Genomic DNA, 20031 nt, shown 5'->3' with positions numbered 1-20031 from the left:
AGGAATCCAACGTGAAATATCTTTGGCACAGATTAGACTAACGTTAGATTAAGACAGTGGGTTTAGAGCCCTACAGGTTCAGGAAGCGAACGCTATCCTCACAGCCTGCGCTGGGCTGGTGGCAGAGTCCCGTGGGGGCACACACCAGGCAGTCCCAGCCACACCCTCAGGAGGTTCTGACCCTGCGGGTCGGTGGCCAGGTTGGAAGTCTGCATCTTTACACCAGCTGAGGGGCTGGGTCAGGGTTGGGGCATTGAGAGAGAACAATGAAAATGAGGCAGAAACAGGCGGAGTTAAGTGTAACTGCCCACAGGTTTCAACCATTAGTTAAAGCCTGGCCCTAAGCAGGTGGTCTGGCCCCACTGCCGAGCGTGCAGCGGCAGAGCTTACCCCCCACAGAGGACGCCCTGCCAGTTGGGGGCACCTGGAGCTCTTCGGAAGCAGCGCAGACACGCCGGCTGCCCGGATGGGTTTGGGGGGCTGGAGCAACCGGCCAGGGCCGGCTGCAGCTTCATCTTAAGAGCTTTTGGACTCCGGCTCCTTCCAAGCAAATTTCAAATGAGTCCGGAGAGTCAATTAAAAGCCTAAAATCAGAAGCCCGACTCTCAGGGGTCAAACCTTTGTTTTGCTGGCTCAGTGTAATCACCAGCAAGTTATTTGTTCCCAACGTCATTCTTCTCATCTGTAAACTCGGATAAGAAGAAAACCTACCTCTTGGGGTCTCATGCTTGGCACCTAGAAAGCTTCAATAAATGTTAATAATGACATTTTTGCTATATTATTATTACCGAGCAGCTTACCACGCAGGCTTTTCTGTTTAAGGCAAATCAAGGGCAGCTGAGCCAAGATGCCTATTCCTAGAGCCACTCCTGACTGCAGTATAGGAGGTCAATATTTCCACCTCAGGCAGGGGGACCCCAACATCTCGTGGCACAGGCACCCTGGATCTGTGGCTGTGCCAGACACTCCTCTGCCCATTGAGGACAGGAAATAGAAAACACCCTAAACGGTCATTACAGTTAGTATCGGGACACCTGGCTGAACTCGGGAGCACGGGGATGAGTGAGCAAAGGGCAAGAACACCACCACTCGGTCCTCCTGCTGCTTCTGCCCTGTGTCCCTGGCACCTGCCTGGCAAGCTGGACAGCTGATGGCAAGAGCTGCTGAGGCAGCTTGGCTGAGTGGCATCAGCAAGTAGAGGACATCAGGCAAACAACAGGGGAGTGAGAACTGCTGGGATCAGAGTGCAGGGAAGAGGAGGAACAAGCGCAAGCATTTCAAGACAGCGACTGTGGGGCGCAACGCATAGCTCGAGTGCGATCGCAGGAAGGCAACGGTTCAACCGTCTTGTCCTGTGACCTCAAGATGGGAGGTGTGAGCGTGGGGGAGCAGCGGGAAGAACTCTCCAGGCCTGCGGAGCAGGAATGGCCATGGAAGGAGGACAGGAGGCCAGAGGGCGAGACAGCAGGCAAGGGGCTTCCGTACCAAGTCCTCGGCCATGGACTGGGCCCCGATGTCGAGGGAGAGGCTGCTCAGCTGAGGCGGGTTCTGAAATTCACGATAGAAGGTCCCCAAGTCCATCGGAAGGATGTCGTCTTTAGAAAAAGCTGGTTTCTTAAAAAAAAAAAAAAGAGACTGACTCAAGTTTAGCTTGCCTTAAACCACAGTGGAAAATCAGACGGGCTTAACTATTAATAACCCTATTTCCTTTCAGGAATTAGAGGAGAAAGGGCTCCTCCAGGCTGACCTTTGTGGAATCTTTACAGTTTTCTCTTCTGGGCAGCTAAATTCATCCTGGGGATGACCTCCCTCTATCCTGGGCAAATTTCTGTCCTCTTCCTTTACATTCCTCTCTTTAGCAAAGGGCTATCCATTCATGAACAGGACCTGCGCAGGTCCGACTAGACAATCCGATCCCGTTTAGAGGTGAATTTGAATCAAAGACACAGCACCAAATGCCTCGCTGCTCACGGGCCTCTACACGTCTCCCCAGGCGGCGTGTAAGGCCAGGTTCCCCACGCAGAGTGCATAGCCAGGCACCCCCCTTCCCTCTGTCTGGACCAGCCCATCGGATCCCCGAAGGCCTACTCAAGAGCAACAGATGCTTCTAGGTTTACTGCCTCTGAAGCAGCAATGGGCAAGGGAGATGCTGCCAACTTACAAAGTCGATCATGACGAAGTCGTCCTGGGTATGGCCGCTGCTGCCCCCGCTGGAGCCATCAGAGTGCAGGCTGCCCTGGAGAGGAGATGTAGTCTCTGGGGAATCTGGGGGATTCACCTGTTTCAGAACAAGGCGGAGGCAGGGGCTGGTCCTGGGCACTGGCTGTAAACCATGAGCCAAGGGTGTGGCTAACAGTCCGCGGAGGAACAGTGAGCGGCCCACCAAGAAGGACAACCACTGTTCGCTGTCTCCCTGCAAACTCGACTCAGCGACGGACTCACCATGGGATCTGCATCCTCCAGCTCCAGGTTCTTGGGAGCAAACATGGCAAAGGGTATGTCCAAACTGGTTAGGGTCACCTGGAGAGACGCAGGAGAAAGTATCAGTGCGCCCCCTTCCCCCAGCTCGTCTGCTTCCTTAGGGGCTGCCAGAAGATGGGGGGGCATCCAGCAGGTTCACGCACTTCAGCTGACCATGCCACCCTCAGGTTCCTGTCTTGCTGGAGACCCCTCTGGTCTCCCCTGCTTTCCACCACGTGCCCACAGCATCCACAGGACCCTGGATTCAGCTCTGGAAGCCTGACCCACAGCAGTTCAGTAACAAGTGTTCCTCACTGGCAGAACTGAGGAGGACTTTCCTGTCTCAAGTAGTGCTGAGGCGATGACACTGCAGTGCAACATGTGTGCTAAACGGCGTGGTCTCCTCTCCTACGAGACCACATAGCAACAGTTCTTAACGTTTCTGGAGTGATGTCACAGGTCATTAATCCTCCCCATAGAAAATTCACACCATTTTGCATGTGATTTCAGTGGTTCCACAGGTCCCAGGTAAGACCTCACTCTAAGGGCTCACACATTCTCACAGGTTGCGGGGGCAGAAAAATCACCTGGTTGATGGGCTTGTTGACAAAAGCCCCCACTTTCCGGACAAAGATGGTCTCCAAGACATCGTGGGGGGAGGCCCGTCCCTCGCTGCTGTTTGATACAGTTTCAGCGTCCTCACTGGAGAAGAAAGGTCATGTCGGCTCTCCTTCTCAAACCACAGCAGAGCCTACTGGGTTCCCCGTAAACCCACCACCTTGTGAGGCCACAGCCCAGGACAGGAGCTGCCCCCACCAGCCCAAGCATGTGGGAAATGGCAGTATGAAGCCTGCCTGGGTCCCCGTCACCCTCACTTCTGAGTTGAGAGCACAGGACTGCACTTCCTGGAAGAGCTAAAAACAGGCATATGTGAATGAAACTCACAATTGTATAAAGCTTCCATAAAATTTACTCTATCATACCAGGGATAAGCATCAGTCACCGTGCATCCAGCTATCATACACATGGGCAAGCAGCTCTCATAAACGACTAATTTTAATGTCAGTCCAGTTACAGAGCCAGACTCGAGATCTTACACCCCCCTCTTCACTTTGTCGTTTTGCTGCCTGAAGCTCCACACCACGTGTCCGCCCTCCCCTTGCCCCGAGTCCTCTCTCTGTTCAGCAAGGTCTCTCAACAACACACCCAACCTGGCTGCCCCTCCCCCTCCTCCCAGGTGGCACAGTGATGAAGAATCCGCCTGCTAACGCAGGAGGAGGTGCGAGTTCAATCCCTGGGTCAAGAACATCCCCTGGAGAAGGGAATGGCTACCCACTCCAGCATTCCTGCCCAGAGAACTCCATGGATAGAGAAACCTGGAGGGCTACAGTCCAAGGGGTCACAGAGTGGGATACGACAGAAGCAACTAAATGACTCCCTCCCACCCTCCAGGCTGATGCTGAGTCCCGAAAGGTGGGGGACACCAAGCAGAAGAAACAGGAGCTCAGACTGTCAGTCACAGCCCTGTGAGAAGCCGGGGACGGGAAAGCCCCAAGGCAGGGGCTCAAGATGGGGAGGACTATGCAGTCCAAATGGCTCCCGGCCTCCAGACACCAGGGGGGACCAGCGTTTGAGAGCCCCCGGCACAGGGCCCTCTGTCTTCAGGTCATACCCCAGGAAGCTAGGCTCAGAATACAAGTAAAACGACTACGATGGGGCTTCCTTGGCTGTCCAGTGGCTAACACTCTGCTCCCACTGCAGGGGACACAGGTTCAATCTCTGGTAAGAGAACTAAGACCCTGCATGCTGCCAAAAAACAACACTAAGAGGATTCCCCCTCTGATTATCTAACAGGAGGAAAGAGGATGGCGGTTTGAGGGGCCAGGCATGAAAGTAATTATTTTTCCTGATGGATGACATGGAAAGATCCTTCCAAATAAACCCCCTCCCCCAACTCCACTGTGGGAATGGAAAAAAAAAAACCAGGAATTTCTAATATCTGAAAGTTCATTTAAGATGCAATGGGGCAATCGACGTCAGTAACTCTGGGGCCTTCCAGTTAAGAGAGGGCAGTGCAGGTCAAGACAGGCCCAGCTTCCCACAGAACTTTCGGTGAAATGGAAAGAGTGAGTCTAGGCTCTGCAATCCAAGAAGCCAGGCCTGTGCCTGGCCATTCTGTGAGCTAACTGTTCTCTTAGGCCCATCACTTAACCCTTCTGAGATCCTGTCGCCTATTAAAGGGAGGTAACATGGTGATTTTTGCAGGGTGGGATTATGAGAACTTTCCACCCAATCCATGTCTTCAAAATCTGACTTACAGACTGTATCACTTCTGCAATCAGAAAAGACAAAGGTTTCTTTTTGTATTCCAGTAAGGAAAAACAGTTGTTTCTACAGGATCCCCAGGAGGCACGAACACAGCAGAAAAAGATAATGGATCATAACTACCACCGCAGACACACCATGACTCCGATGTCACGGGTGTGGTTAACACCACCCTGTTCTGGTCTCAGGGAATACTGAGGACACCCAGGGAACCCATCTCAGGGGACGAGAGGAACATCTCAAAACACCTTCCTGCAGCAGGGTAAGGCGCGCCAAGCCCGGCTGCCTGCTGTCAGAAGACAGTAGTGGTGCCCAGGGCAAGCCCCCCTCACACACCAGCTGCAATGCAAGATTCTTATCGGGAATTTGAAGGATTCCACATTTTCCCTGCAAATGCCAAGCCTGAGCCAATGCTGAAAGCTACTCTTTACTTGCTGATACCAAATAAGCAGATGTGTTGGGGAGGACAGGCCCCTGGTTGGTCTGAAGAGTGGCCGAGCCAAAACGTGAACTCACCTGCTGGACGGCGTGGCGGCGCAGTGGGCCCCATCAGAAGGGGTGTAGGTTGCCAGTCTCTCCTGGTCAGCCTGGGCAGCATGGGCAGGCTGGCTGGGACCAAGGGGTACCCCACCTTCCTTCCCGGGGACCATTAGCTTTGGGGGAAAACGAAAAAATACAGTGAATCACAGCAACATCAGGCAGGAGGGGAGACTTGCTGCCTAGCACGATGGCATCAGCTGTCCAGCTTTCCCATCACCAGTGCTGCCACCAAGTGGGCAGGAAACCTTGGAAATCTTGATCCTTTCTGGGGCTCGCTCAGTTAATGGAAGACATGCACGGAAGTGACTACAGAGGGAAAGAGAGGGGGGAAACACTCGGGAAGCTCTTCTTTTCTTTCTGAAGTGTAAGAGGCGGCCTCTCAGAACCATCTGGTCCTCCGAAGTTACAGAAGAGCTTTGGTTCAGAACACGTAGGACACGGGTGTATTAAGAGGCCCTCTGGTGTGTCTGGGCAGGGGAGGCAGCACAGGAGCCCCTGGTGCCCTCCCACCTTTAAAGATACCTGCTGAGGGTGTGTGGCGTTTAAGCCAGCAGCAAACACTACTGGATAAGCCAGGTCAGCAGATCCAACGCCCAGGGCAGCAGGCTGATAGGAAAGGCGAGAGCTGGAGAGCTAAGCAAGAGAAAAACAAAGAGGGGCAGCGGAAAGGAGGAGGGAGAAACAGGCACTCCTAGAGTGTGACCAATGATCAGATCAGTAGGGCGAGGAGCGGGTCCCGTGCGCTGCGGGGGAGGGCCTGATGTGAGGCTTACAGACAGACCAGGCCGTTCCTCTGAAAGTAGGAAAACAGACTGATCCGCAGTGGGGCGGACAGTCTCAGCTCCGTGCCCTCCCAAGGCCTCACGTGAGTTCCCTGCTCCCCCTTCTTCCAGGGGTTCAGCTACATTGGCTCAGTTTCCAGCCCAGCAGATCTGGGGAGCACCGTCTGGGCAGAACTGGGAACCAGAGCCATCAGTTTTCCCAGGTCATTCTAGTCTCTTCTTTGACCTTGAGGTCTCTTTGAAACACAAGGCATCTTCTTTAATCACACCCTCCATCACCACTGGGTTTGGGAGGGTTCCTATTTATAGTGAAAAAGAAAGAAAACCACTCTTGGATGATTTATCTGGGGAAAAAAAAAGATCTAAACAACTCCATGTACTTTTCACATCAATGGTAGGAGGAGGGGCGAATGATGAATCTTATTTTGGGCCGCTGGTGCAATGGCTGCATCCTGTTGAAAATCAATTACCGCACCTCAAAATAACCCACAGAACACTTGGGGATATTTAAATAACTATACCCTGTACTTTATTTATAGTTTTCAAATAAAAAGAAACCATCTGATAGTATCCCCTTCTTCCCAGTATGGACTCACTTGATGGGAAAAGGCCAGTCCTGCCGTGGGGACCCTCAGGGTGTCCGTCACCACAGGAGTAGGGGTCTGAAAAAGTGCCTTTGTGACCGTAAACACACACTGTGCACAGATACACACAGACAGGAGAAACAGGGGAGAAAAAAGAAAAGGGGCTTGAGAAAGAAGTGAAAAAAACTCTGGAAAGGGCAGTAGCAATAGAGGCTGAAATGTACAGTGACGTCAGGAGGGAAGCAGGGAGAAAGCTGTATGACTGCCTTCTGAAAAGGACCGCTTGGAAAGGTGTGAAGAAGAGAGTTTATCCCTGGCGTTCTCCCTGATGCGCAGGTGGAAAGCAAAGCTGAGTCGAGCTGCTATGACTTGGTGAAACCTGAACCAAGCATTAGTCTGCCTTTAGTCAAAAGAGGGTCTCTTTTAGAAAATTTCCAACAGGAGGGTCCTGAGAACGTACACAGGGTATGCTAAACAGGAATGAGGACGCTGAGGCTAAGATATTAGACTGAAAGCCTTCTTCTGGGGACTCAGAATCTGTAGGCTCAGGTTTAAACAGTTGATGCTTGTTGGCTGTGCTTTTAAAATGCTCAGGAACCCAGCGGTGAACTTTCTTGCATCAGCTCAGGGAAGATGAGGTGGTATGCAGGTGTAGGCATCAGGGTGTGTGTGTGCACACGCTCACAGTCCCTGAGGGTGTAGAAGAACTTGATGGAGTAAAGGCTGGGGCATTTTCAAAACTCAGGATTTCAAAGCTAATTATGGGCAAGATGATTGTTTTGGGTCTTGCTGTTCCATCTTTAAGTCTCGCCAATCAGCTAATTAATTAATGCCTAGAATTGGAGGTAGGACCCCAAGATACAGTACAGGTTCTGAGTCACAGCTATTTATTAACTTAGCTCTGTGCCCAAATGATACAATGATCCTTACTTTACTAGAAAAACAAAACAAAACCAGCCCATTAGTATTTACTGGATCACAGCAAAAGCTCAAACAGAAATTGTTGAACAATTATGTGATTCCCTAGATTAAACAAAAGAAGAAACTATTTCAATATTTACAGGAACAAAGAGACCAGGTGGTAAATGATTTTTCTTCCTCTGTTCTACCATCAAGCTTCAAAATGAGTATTTCTGCACCAAACTGTATAGTCTTGATTACAAGTACTCAGGGAGCAGTGACAAGGCTCACCCACTGGGTGCTCTCTCTGATGAAATCTTGACAAGATCTACCTTTAAACTGTAACAAGACACAATAGGCAACTGATAACATGAAACACACAGGCTCTCCTTACACAGGTTAATAAACCTTTCTGCAAACCTCAGCTACAGAAACGACTTAACTTCCCTTTACCTTTGGGGTCTGGCTGAATTTCCACTGTATCAGAGAAAAAGAAAAACTGATGTGTTAAAGCCCCAGGCTCACCACCCCTAACATCTCCCAAGTTTATGTATGGTTTATGAGTTTATCAGTTGTTAAATGAGCATTAAATGACATATTCAAATTTTGATGATTTAAAAAACCATCAACTCACGAATGTGAACTAGTAAGAAAGTGGGCTTTCCTCTTTTTTTGGGTCAGTATCGCTCCCTGTCAGCAAGCATACCAGAAGCCACCCTCTTCCAGAGCAACAGCGATCTGTATGCCTACATATATTAACGGGGAGAGGGGGTGAATAACAATTCCTACACACCCAAACCAAACTGTTCAAACAATTTCACAAGACTCTCTTAAACTTTAAATAGTCACATTAGAAATAACAGTGATCCATGAATTTCTATAAAGTCCTTCACACATAAGTTAGCTTTTGTGCTTAACCCCTGCTTTTAAAACAAATCAGAACTATACTTTTAATTTAATATCTAAAAGCACAGGATGGAATAAATCTAAATTTTTTCTTAATGAAGAAAATATAGAGGATAAAAATGTACGGACAGCTAATTAATTTGTTGGGTCCAACACCCCCGAGTAAGATGGTGAAAGTAAGATGGTGAAAAAGGATAATCAGGGGCTAATTTAGGCTTCCCAGGCAGCACTAGTGGTAAAGAACCCACCTGCCAACGCAGGAAATGTAAGAGACGTGGGTTCGATCCCTGCGTTGGGAAGATCCCCTAGAGAAGGGCTCCAGTATTCTTGCCTGGAGAATCCCATGGACAGAGCAGCCTAGCAGGTTATAGTCTATAGGGTCACACGGAGTTGGACGCAACTGAAGTGACTTAGCACGCACACATGCATGGGTCTAATTTAAAGGAAAATAGAATTCACTTAGGGAACCATCTAATATGAAAGAAAAGAGGAGGGAAAAAATAGAGGCAGGCAACGGGTAGATGATAAACAATCTGGGGTGGAAGGGAAGAAACGTGCCCTAAAATTCAGTCAGCTGGAAAAAACGACTCCTTATCTGAAGCAGTCTCAGAACCACATGTATATCATACACTTCTTTGGGGGAAGTGTTCACATTGCTTGGAGCCTGCGTTTTATTGAAACTGGCTGTGACACTGAAGATGGAGCCTAATCATGTTCAGAGAGGGAATGCAGACAAACAGATGTCTATGTAACTATTAAGGAAAACTGCATAGCTGGGGTCTTAATGGCATTTTATGCTAAATGATCACTGGCTACTTTTTTGCTCCTTCCATTATTAGGAACCATATTTAGGAACCACTTCAAAGAAGCAGCAGCTACTGGGACCTCCCTGGTTGTCCGGTAGTTAAGATTCCATGCTTTTACCACAGGGGCATGGGTTTGATCCCTGGTCAGGGAATGAGGATCCCGGATCTCATGTGCCGCTGGGTTCGGCCAAAAAAAAAAAAAAAGAAGTAGCTGCTAGTTCTAACAAGTGTTGCTTTCAGTGTCTCTCTGGTGCCAGAACACAATTCTGATTTTGTAGGGGTTTTCTGTGGCTGATTTTCTAGGGAATTTTAAGATGTCACCAGGGAGGTAAAAGTTACATGGAATCTTGCATGTTAAGATTGCAGACTAGAAATACTACAGTATTATCTGCTGGGTAAGAAGGTTCTCCTTTACTCCTCAAAATAACTCCTTGAAATAATCACCACCACCACCACCAGAAGAGATTGTTATCTAAATTTTCACATAAAATTTTCATATCATAAGGCCCATATATGTACTAAATAACTACCGCCACACCAGAACCTGTTTCCCCCTACCTGGGAGGGAGGAGAGGTGGAAAAGGAGGTGGCGCACACTTCCTGAGAGTCTTCCACAGAAGGACACGCTACTCCAGTGTCCTCGCCGGCGGTTCTGTGGTGAGGGGGAGAGAAATCATGAACTGACTGATGGCAGCCAATTTCAGAAAGGACACAAAGAGAGCTGAGATATGGATGCGAGTTGTGCTAAGAATCCTTTCGACAGTCCCTAATTTCAAGAGAGGTGCATTGAGTCCTTGATAATTTCAAATATGTTCAGAAAGCAACATCTAGAGGTTGACAATGGCTTTTTTTTTTTTTTAAATCCAAACATTTCACCTGACATATCATTTGAGAGCGTTTTTTTAAAGCCTGGCCAATGTAGGGCCAAAGAATCATCAGCAACAGAGAATGCAGTGAAATAAAAATCTAGATTCCAAAGACAAAAAACAATCCAACTTCACGAATCCTTCACAGAAAGGCAGCATCTTCCTTGGTACACATCTATTCCAATCTCTCGACAACTCTGTTTTCTGGGATCTAGGCCTGGAGATGTTTGATTCTGAGGAATAAAACTGAACTGTGCTAATGGTGACCTGAAAACCACCTAATTTGCAAAGAACATTCTTTCTCCACATTACTGCCACTCTCAGAGTTTCTAAGTAAAATCAAACCAAAAGTCAAATCAGTACTGTCTAGGTCAAAATATCAAAGGATTTTTTGAGACGTGGTCTACCTTTCGTCTTGGGGTACCTGACAGGCAGCAGCAAGGATACAGCCAGCCACTCCACTTCCCTCCCCGTGGGGTCTCCATCCGTGTGCCCTGCCTATCGGTGAGTGTGGATAAAGGCGCTCTACGGGCCTGTGCAAGATGGATGTTTCCACCAGCCACAGTTTGGAAAAGAGTTTTCCACATTCCTCACCTGTAATTGCAGGGGTGCATGGGCGAGGAGCTGGGGTAGGGACGGTCCACAAAGTGATCAATAATAATGCCCATGATAGGTGGGGTCCTCTCAAAGTGCCTGTAATGCAGTAAGCAGATGGCCACATTTGTTAGAATGCCTTGTCACGCCCCCTGCAGCCCTCAGAGATCCCTTTGCCTCTTATCTATTGGAAGGAACCACAGAACCTCAACTCCTGCATCCCTGAAAATAAGCCATCACTTCTACGTTGGCTCTGGGACACTCAGCTTCTCCAGTCTGGAGACTGGGTTGTCTCAGTTCAGCAATGGCAACGGTGAACTCTAGGCCCAGCTGAGGCGAGGGGGGATGGTTGGAAGAAAAACAACTTTAATATCTTTGGAAGAATTCCTTTTTTTTTTTTTTTTTTGGAAGAGTTCTGTTGGATTCCAAGGCTCTTTCCTCACCTGGTGGACATGAATGCCAAGTTAATCCTGTAAGCACAGGAAAGAGTGATGGTGCCCACAGGGGTACCCACTGTCCCAACACGAACTGTCTGGAAACCTAGAAAAGAGATAAATAATTAGCTTTTTTCCAGACAATAATGACACTACCGTCAGTACGTCTTTCCCTGAACCATTCAGCCACTTGTACAACCTCTGGCATGACTCACTTAGCTACCTTGAATGCAGCAGCCTCAATTTTATACATATGTGTATGTATATACATACAATTTTATTTTAATTTATTCTATGTTGACCTAATACTGGCAGGGGAAAAAGCATCTATTTCCTGATAAAACTACCTTCAAAGAGGTAAAATGATTATTAAATCAAGTTAGGACTTAAACAAGTCCTAACCAACCCTGTCCAGATGTGCCAATAAGACATTAAAGGGGCACAGAGAGTTCCTCACACAAATACTTCAATTTATAAAGCAACTGCACTCCCAGCCAAGCTGCCACCCCAGAACTAAGCACAGAAAAGAGCCAGGGCATTACAATAAAACTTTCCTAGTTTTCTTGGTTTCACTTCCAATTTTTCAAAATTGTTGATACTCATCAGAAACGTTTAACATGATCACTGTAGAAAATTAGGAAAACAGACAATCATATAAAGAACAACAAAGAATTCTGAGTTACTAGAACTTTTGGGAAAATTATTCAGTCATTCCCTGGTGGCTCTCCAGACCTGTCTTTTCCTTACTTGTATCACACATACTAAAATCACAAGCTATGTAATATTACAGGCAGCATCCAAGCACATCTCTGAAGTCAGGAGAACACTTAGCAACACTACAAATGTTTTTTAACCTTGATACATACCTTCCCCTAAGCCATTCAGCTGAACGTCCCCAAAATATATTCTGTAGGGAAGAAAGAAAAAAATGTTGCTTGATTCTTTATTATAAGGGCCTGCATACTAAACACCTAGAAACAAAGTCAACAAAACCAACCCTTCTTTTCTCATCTGCATGAACATCTCTCCGAATGGAGCAGTATTGCTACTTTTCGATTAAACTGTAGGCATGAGGATGGTTATGCAGAGGACTGGTTAAAAAATTAGAAAAATAAAAATTAAGTGTGACCTGCTGTTTAAGTTCCTTATTCCTGCTTCTGCAGCATATTTGTAAAGTTATATGCATGAATGCTTGCTAAGTTGCTTCAACTGTGTCCACCTCTCTGTGACCCCATGGACTATAGCCCGCCAGGCTCCTCTGTCCATGGGATTCTCCAGGCAAGAATACTGGAGTGGGCTGCCATGCCCTTTTCCAATGGATCTTCCGGACCCAGGGACTGAACCCGCATCTCTTATGTCTCCTGCACTGGCAGGTGAGTTCTCTACTACTAGCACCACCTGGGAGCCCTTTGTAAAGTACACCTATTGGGAAATAGAGAATATACGGACAAAATTGGCAAATAGTTCTGGAACTTCTATTACCAGATATAAGACATTTTTGTTTTAGAATTGACACACAACATTATATTAGTTTCAAGGATATATAATGATTCAATATCTGTACACATTGCAAAATAATCACCACACTAAGTCTGGTTAACATCTGTTATCATTCACAGTAACATAATTGTTTTTCTTAAGAGTGATGAGAACTCTTAAGATCCACTTTCCTAGCAACTTTCAAACATGGGATAGAAGTCACTAGATTTTGAAATGTGATCTTCAAGGTGGGCTCACTCTGCTTATTGAAAGTCATTCCATCATTCCAAAGTAAACTAAGTAATTAGAATATCTTTTCTACCACTGAATAAACAGGCAAGACTATTCTAAAACTATAAAAATCTAAACACAGTAGAATATTTCCATGAATCTCCCTGGGAAGGCCAGTCTATATTAGCAAAAAGTCTGAATTATAAAACACTTAAAATGTATTTTCATATTTTTCAAGTAATACTGTTGAAAATTAAACACATACATGGGTTTGTTCAATAAAAACTAAGCTCTGACAATCCACAAAGCCCTAAGGTTAGATATTAGGGATGAGATAAAGATAAACTAGGGACAAGTCCTAGGATGAATCTGAATCCTAGGTCTCACAGATTACAGTCTGGAATGGAAGAAAAGAAATGTATATACATATCTGAACTACATGCACGAAAGTGACAGATACCATTAAACAGGGGTTAGCCCACTTTTGTTTAAAGGATCAGTTAGTAAATATTTTAGACTTGTGGGCCATATAGTCTGGGGCAACTACTCAGCTCTGCTCTCATACTACAGAAGTAGCCACTGATAATAGGTAAATGAATGGGGTGGCTATGTTGTAAAATAATTTTATTTATAAAATTATTTGTAAAATAATTCTATTTATAAAAACAAGCAGATGGGGGAAGAATTCCCTGGTGGTCCAGTGGTTAAGACTCTCTGCTTCCACTGTCAGGGGCCCAGGTTCAACCCCTGGTTGGGGGGAACTGAGATCCTGCAAGTTCTACAACTTGGTCAAAAGAAAAAAAAAAGGCCTAGAAAAGTAAACACACATAGGGTTGCTAGATTACTTCAACAGAACTAGTTAATTCTCTAATCCATGGTCCTTCCATCCTGTTATACCAATTCTCAAAATCAGCTCTTTGCATGTAAGCCAAAGGCCAACACCCATGGCTCATCATTAACATGAAACAGAGTCCCGGCTAATTTGGGAACCCTGACTTTCCAGGCTCTGCTCTCACACTTTGCTACATGTCCTCTTCACCACCACGCTGGTCCATTCAACAACCTCTATCAGTTCAGTCGCTCAGTCGTGGCCAACTCTCTGTGACCCCATGGACTGCAAGACACCAGGCTTCCCTGTTTACCACCAACTCCTGGAGCTGCCTCAAACTCATGTCCAACTCGGTGATGCCATCACTTCATGGCAAATAGATGGGGAAACAATGGAAGGAGTGAGAGACTTTTTTTGGGGGGGGGCTCCAAAATCACTGCAGATGGTGACTGCAGCCATGAAATTAAAAGATGCTTGCTCATTGGAAGAAAAACTATGACCAACCTAGACAGCATATTAAAAAGCAGAGACATTACTTTGCCAACAAAGGTCCGTCTAGTCAAAGCTATGGTTTTTCCAGTAGTCATGTATGGATGTGAAATGAAAGTTGGACTATAAAGAAAGCTGAGCGCTGAAGAATTGATGCTTTTGAACTGTGGTGTTGGAGAAGACTCGTGAGAGTCCCTTGGACTGCAAGGAGATCCAACCAGTCCATCCTAAAGGAAATCAGTCCTGAATATTTATTGGAAGGACTGATACTGAAGTTGAAACTTAATACTTTGGCCACCTGATGTGAAGAACTGACTCACTGGAAAAGACCCTGATGCTGGGAAAGATTGAAGGCAGGAGGAGAAGGGGATGACAGAGGATGAGATGGTTGGATGGCATCACCAACTCGATGTACATAAGTTTGAGTAAGCTCCCAGAGTGGAGATGGACAGGGAAGCCTGGTGTGCCGCAGTCCATGGGGTCGCAAAGAGTTAGGCATGACTGAGCCACCAAACTGCCCGAGAATTTAAAAATCCTTTCCATAGCAATCAAGACTGTATATAAACAAAAGGATAAAGAACTTGGCTGCTTTGGAAAAAGCTGAGGTTCATAAAGGAGAATAGATAGGCAATCACAGTAAAGGTATAGCATCAACCATCCAAATATCTGTCCAAAAATTAATCATGGAATACCTGAATGCTGGTCAGACAATGTGCAAATTGATGAGTCCAAAGTGTGAATCATGAAGGTGAGCTGTTTACCTGTATAAGATGACATATTCATGCCCCTGCTTTCTGGAGAGTCTGTAAGCTGGTGTCACCCTAGTTATAGCAAGCAGAGACTTCAGCAGCAACGACAATCTGTTGTACACAGCATAGGAAACTTTGATTTCTTTATCACACCTGCGGAGCAAAGACACTATCAGCATTCTCCTGCTTGGCTATCACAAAACAAAGAACAAAAATGCAATGGATAGAGACATTAGCTATGTTCCATGGAGTGACTGACATTATTTGTCAGCATTAGAACATATAATTGAATAACCTTACTGTACACTATAAATTAACACGACATTAAAAATCAACTTAATACTTCAATTTTTAAAAGTCTAAAAAAAAATGTTAACATTATTCATAAATTTGGATAGAATATAACCTGATTTGCAGCCTAAATAACATTTTAAAGAGTATTACAGTCAAAAGAGATAGTTGCTAATTAAACTGGAACTGTGTAAGATTAAATTTATAATTAAAACATCCTCTGAACTAAACTTGTAATCAGAGCGCTTTGTCAGCTCATCAACAAATTGTTGATGTTGACCAAAGTTTTACTTTCCACGCACCAGACAAAGGCAGGTGGGCAACAAAAGGTCTCCAATATATCTTTTTCTAGCTTTGAAGCAGTTATCTTTCAAAGAAATAAAGCAGAACACTTAAAAACCAGTAATTCAATATTGCAGTTGTATTACTGAAAGTACAAACATAATTTCAGTGTACTATCTTACAGCAGTCTACTTCTATACATCTAACAGGAAATGTGGAGAAGTGCTTGGTACGAAAATTTTGGACTATAACCTGGCAATAGCTTTTTAAGAAAGAAAAATAATGCCTATACCACTCATACTTATTAAAAACATTTTTATTTTGATGTGTTGCTATTTCCTCAATTTTCCTATATATTCTTCTTGAAATTCGGGCAGGAATTCAGCTAATCTGCCCTGAAAAAAGAAAATGGAGGGGAAAATAACACGCATTCCTAGTCCGTGACCAACACAGCATGTCTGAAGGAGTGGCGAGGGGAAATCTTATTGGACATCTGCCACCCAGAAAACAGACAAAACAGAGTAGTCATGTTACAAGAGCTCAAGGGATTTAATCAGAGAACTATGTGTACTCTGGGAAAACAACAAATCCTTTTTCAGCTTTCTCTCTGCTCCTCTGTGTTGTCTGAATCTCTCTGGACCGACACTCCTTTTGAAGGTCATTGCTGTGCCTGGGCTGGAAGCCAAGCACGAAGCCAACTGTAGCAAAGACCTACCAGCTTTGTTAAGTGGTCAGAACACTCTCCGTGACTGATACAAGCCCTGCTTTTCACGTGATGTCGTGCACTTCATCCTCAGCTACCACAACCAAGGATTCTAAGATAGAGCACTTACATACTTTTAAAATTTATTTATTTCTAATTGAAGGATAACTGCTTTATAATACTGTATTGGTTTCTGCCATGCATCAACATGAGTCGGCCATAGGTATACATATGTCCCCTCCCTCTGGAAACTTCCTCCCGTCTCCCACCCCATCCCACCCTTCTTGGTTATCACAGAACATCAGTTTGAGCTCCCTAGAGCACTTACTTTTCATTCATTTCCAGACACCAGATTTCTAGCTCCATGGAATCTCCCTGTAAATGGAACAATAAAAGGTATTGTTAAGATATTATTAAAAGATATTTCAGTTTTGCTTTTGATAATCTTTTTTATTATAAAGCACAATACAGCCACTATAAAAATATTACAAAGTATAAATAAGCAAAAAGAAGACATCACTTATAATACAATCAGTGATTTTCCTAAATCAAAGTGAGCTCATACCATACATTCTATTTTTTATCTTTTTTTTTGTATATACTATTTTTATCACTTTTTAATGTGCTTTAAACTGTGGTGTTGGAGAAGACTCATGACAGTCCTTTGGACTGCAAGATCAAACCAGTCAATCCTGAAGGAAATCAATCCTGAATATGCATTGGAAGGACTGATGCTGAAGGTGAACCTCCAGTACTTTGGCCATCTAATATGAAGAACTGACTCCTTGGAAAAGACCCTGATGCTGGGAAAGAGTGAAGGCAGGAGGAGAAGGGGACGACAGAGGATGAGATGGTTGGATGGCAACACCGACTCAATGGACATGAATTTGAGCAAAGCTCCAGGAGTTGGTGATGGACAGGGAAGCCTGGCAACGTGCAGTTCACAGGGTTGCAAAAGTTGGACACGACTGAGAGACTGAACTGAACTGATCACTTTTTAATCAGTAAGTACAACATGGAATTCTCCTTATAATTAAAAATTCTACATTATTTTTAATGGCCACATAGTATTCTACCAGGGCTTTCCAGTGGCTCAGGAGCAAAGAATCTGCCTGCAGTGCAGGAGACCCAGGCTCTACGTGAGGGCAATTCTTTGGTTGCAGCAAGCGAGGACTAGTCTCTAGCTGGGGTGTAGGGGCTTCTCACTGTGGTGCTTCTCTTGTTGCGGAGCACAGGTTCTAGAGCACAAACTCAACAGTTGCTCCACAGCATGTGAGATCTTCCTGGATCAGGGGTCGAACCTGTGTCTCCTGCATTGGCAGGCAGATTAGCACTGAGCCACCAGGGAAGTCCACTCACAACAGTTTAGAATCTGATTTCACAGATGCCTGAGAGATGAGAGAGTTCTTCCTTTTGGACTCCCTAAGGATCACTAAGGAAAATAACTCACAGTATACACCAGTAATTCAATAAAGAGAATAGGATGTTTTGTTTTATTTGGTACTAAGATTTCTACAGACTACATACTGACATCATTCACACAATAAAAAATTAAGAGCCTACTATGTGCCATCCAAAGCATTGTGACAGGCACAGAGATGATTATTTATTATATCCTGCCTCGTTTCAAAGAGAATTGAAGAACTACACAGATAAAAAGGTGTGGCATAGCTGCTGACCTCAAGAATAAAAGTGTAAAGTATCAACAGGAACGTGTAATAACTGTATACCATATTTTATTTATACACTTTACAAATAAAAATGAAATGAAGAAGTATAGCCCCACAAGACTGTGAAGTGTGGTGGTGGTAGAGGTGGGGCTAAGTACTTTGGCCAGAGTTACTCAGCTAGGCTCTGAATTTGGTTCTGTATAGCTCTAAACTCCATTAGCCTTTTATTATTCCACACAGCCTCACAATCCTGTAGTGGAAATAGATTAATAAACATACAAGAAAAACTATTTGCATCATGGAAAAAGGTGGAAAAACACATTAAAAAAATCACATTCCAGCAAGTTATACTCTAAGAAACAAATATAAACAAAGCACACAGGAAATCTAGAGAGTGGTTAGAAAGGGAGATCTTTTAGAGCATATGAGTGTTGAAGGATGAGTAGAAACACATCACTTACAGATGATATATATATGAAGATGAGAGTGAAGAATCTACTCCAAGTGGTTGGAAGAATAAGTACAAAAACCATGACCTCCTCAGAGAACCATGAGACGATCAGAGAGGGAAAGCGTAGGAACAAGGCTGAGTTGGAACCAGAGTGTAAAGTGCTTTGGGTGCTGAGTTAAGACCCTGTCCTGGCCATAACCTTACCTCAGAAGTCTTGAGTGAGATCTCCACACACATAGACCTCCCAACAGCAGGCAGCTGCCCTGCCAGGGCCTTCTTTGCTTCATGTGTAACCTCTGGGATGTCTTTGATTGCTAAATTGAACTAGAATACAAGAACTTTGTGTTAAACACTCGCAAGGAACATTATGGAATCAAAGTAGTAAGACTGGATACTGAGTAACGTAGGCCTTACCCTGACTAAGGACAGTCATTCACTTCTCCTTTCCCCTTAAGAGATGTCTTGCATCAAGGCCCCAAAACTCAGGTTGATAAGTTTTCACTCATCACAGAGGAAAACCAAAGAACATCCAGGACTAACATTCAATGAAGAATGAATTTTCCAAGTGAATGGATCAAATGGAATTAGGCATTTTAATGTTATGACTTAGTAATACTAGAAATATTATTATTTATTACTACACCATGATTCCTTGTGACAAACACCATAGTATATCCCTCAGCAAAGAACAGGAATTTTACCCAGTCTGAACCCGTTGGGGAAGAAGACGAACGAGTACAAATCTTCTCTCCCAGTCGAGCCTGGACAATCACTTGGACAGTCTGAAAAAAACCAAACAAAAAAATCAAAGGTGACGTTTCAACAAACTGATTTGGCTCCTAATCAAGATTAAAACCCTCTCAATGAAGGGTTAAAAAGGTGCCAATGATCTTAACTATACTTCAGGAAAGGATAAGATTTAAAACCATCAAGAACAGGGGGAAAAAAAAAAAAGGGCACAAAAATAATACTGTAAATATTCCTGAGGACCTAGTGTCAACCAATTAACAGAAACCATAGTCTGAGGCTTGTAATCTATAATACACTCACATGGCAGAAGGAAAGCTGCACGTGGGGGCTCTGACTTTCACCAAGAAACAAGTCCAATCGTAGGTTTAAATATTCACTGCCATACACTTATGTAATCATAGTAGATTTAAACCAAGGAATCCACAATTATTCATATGACTTGGCCCATATGGCAAAAGTCTTCCGGCTAATTTTACAACCAGAATCTACTGCATGGCTTGTTCTTACATAGCAATGGTTGAGAGGAAGGAGAGATAGAGGTGGAAATGATTTTTAGATTTAGGAAAAGATGCCTTCTATAGCACTCAAAATTCAGTTTTAATTTTTCATTTACACAGAAGGGGACAATAAGCGGAAAGTGAGAGAATTCAGAGGTAGATGATGCTTAGGGAAAGATGCCCAAACTGCTGTCCATTCTAGTCCAGTCTTTGTTCTCACCCCAAGGGAACATACTGTGCCAATAACCTGGCATAATAAGTTTGACATTTCTGCAAACAGGCTTGCAAAAAAAATGTTATTTTTTTTAACAAGTAGCTTTGGAAAATTGGAAGCTTTTTAGTTACACCCCCAGTACCGCCCCCAAATTTCACAGTTTGGTTTACAACAGACAGAAGTATCCCTTAAAATGGGC

At 44.7% G+C, this 20031-nt stretch overlaps 1 protein-coding gene across 17 annotated transcripts in view; it reads right to left on the bottom strand.

The window, feature by feature from the left end:
* The window catches only part of ATG13 (autophagy related 13), a 41837-nt gene that overhangs the window by 2454 nt on the left and 19352 nt on the right, over positions 1–20031 (bottom strand). For 2 of the 17 annotated variants that reach the window (XM_086341426.1, XM_086341427.1), the window contains 15 exons: positions 19073–19153; positions 18576–18695; positions 16579–16625; positions 14987–15127; positions 12064–12104; positions 11207–11303; positions 10764–10862; positions 9862–9955; positions 6704–6802; positions 5848–5958; positions 5302–5438; positions 3048–3162; positions 2443–2520; positions 2162–2323; positions 1486–1614 (listed from right to left, as the gene is read on the bottom strand). In XM_086341426.1, coding sequence (XP_086197552.1) covers positions 1486–1614; positions 2162–2323; positions 2443–2520; positions 3048–3162; positions 5302–5438; positions 5848–5958; positions 6704–6802; positions 9862–9955; positions 10764–10862; positions 11207–11303; positions 12064–12104; positions 14987–15127; positions 16579–16625; positions 18576–18695; positions 19073–19153 — 1551 coding nt within the window. The remainder of the gene's footprint in view (positions 1–1485; positions 1615–2161; positions 2324–2442; positions 2521–3047; positions 3163–5301; positions 5439–5847; positions 5959–6703; positions 6803–9861; positions 9956–10763; positions 10863–11206; positions 11304–12063; positions 12105–14986; positions 15128–16578; positions 16626–18575; positions 18696–19072; positions 19154–20031) is intronic. The other 15 variants (XM_086341428.1, XM_086341429.1, XM_086341431.1 and 12 more) reach the window with 8 other exon arrangements.

The sequence above is a fragment of the Bos grunniens genome, chromosome 15 (assembly GCF_055505025.1).
Source record: "Bos grunniens cultivar Pamir isolate PY7600 chromosome 15, Bosgru_T2T1.0, whole genome shotgun sequence".
In the NCBI taxonomy this organism is placed as follows: Eukaryota; Metazoa; Chordata; class Mammalia; order Artiodactyla; family Bovidae; genus Bos; species Bos grunniens.
This window is presented reverse-complemented; position numbering and strand designations above follow the sequence as displayed.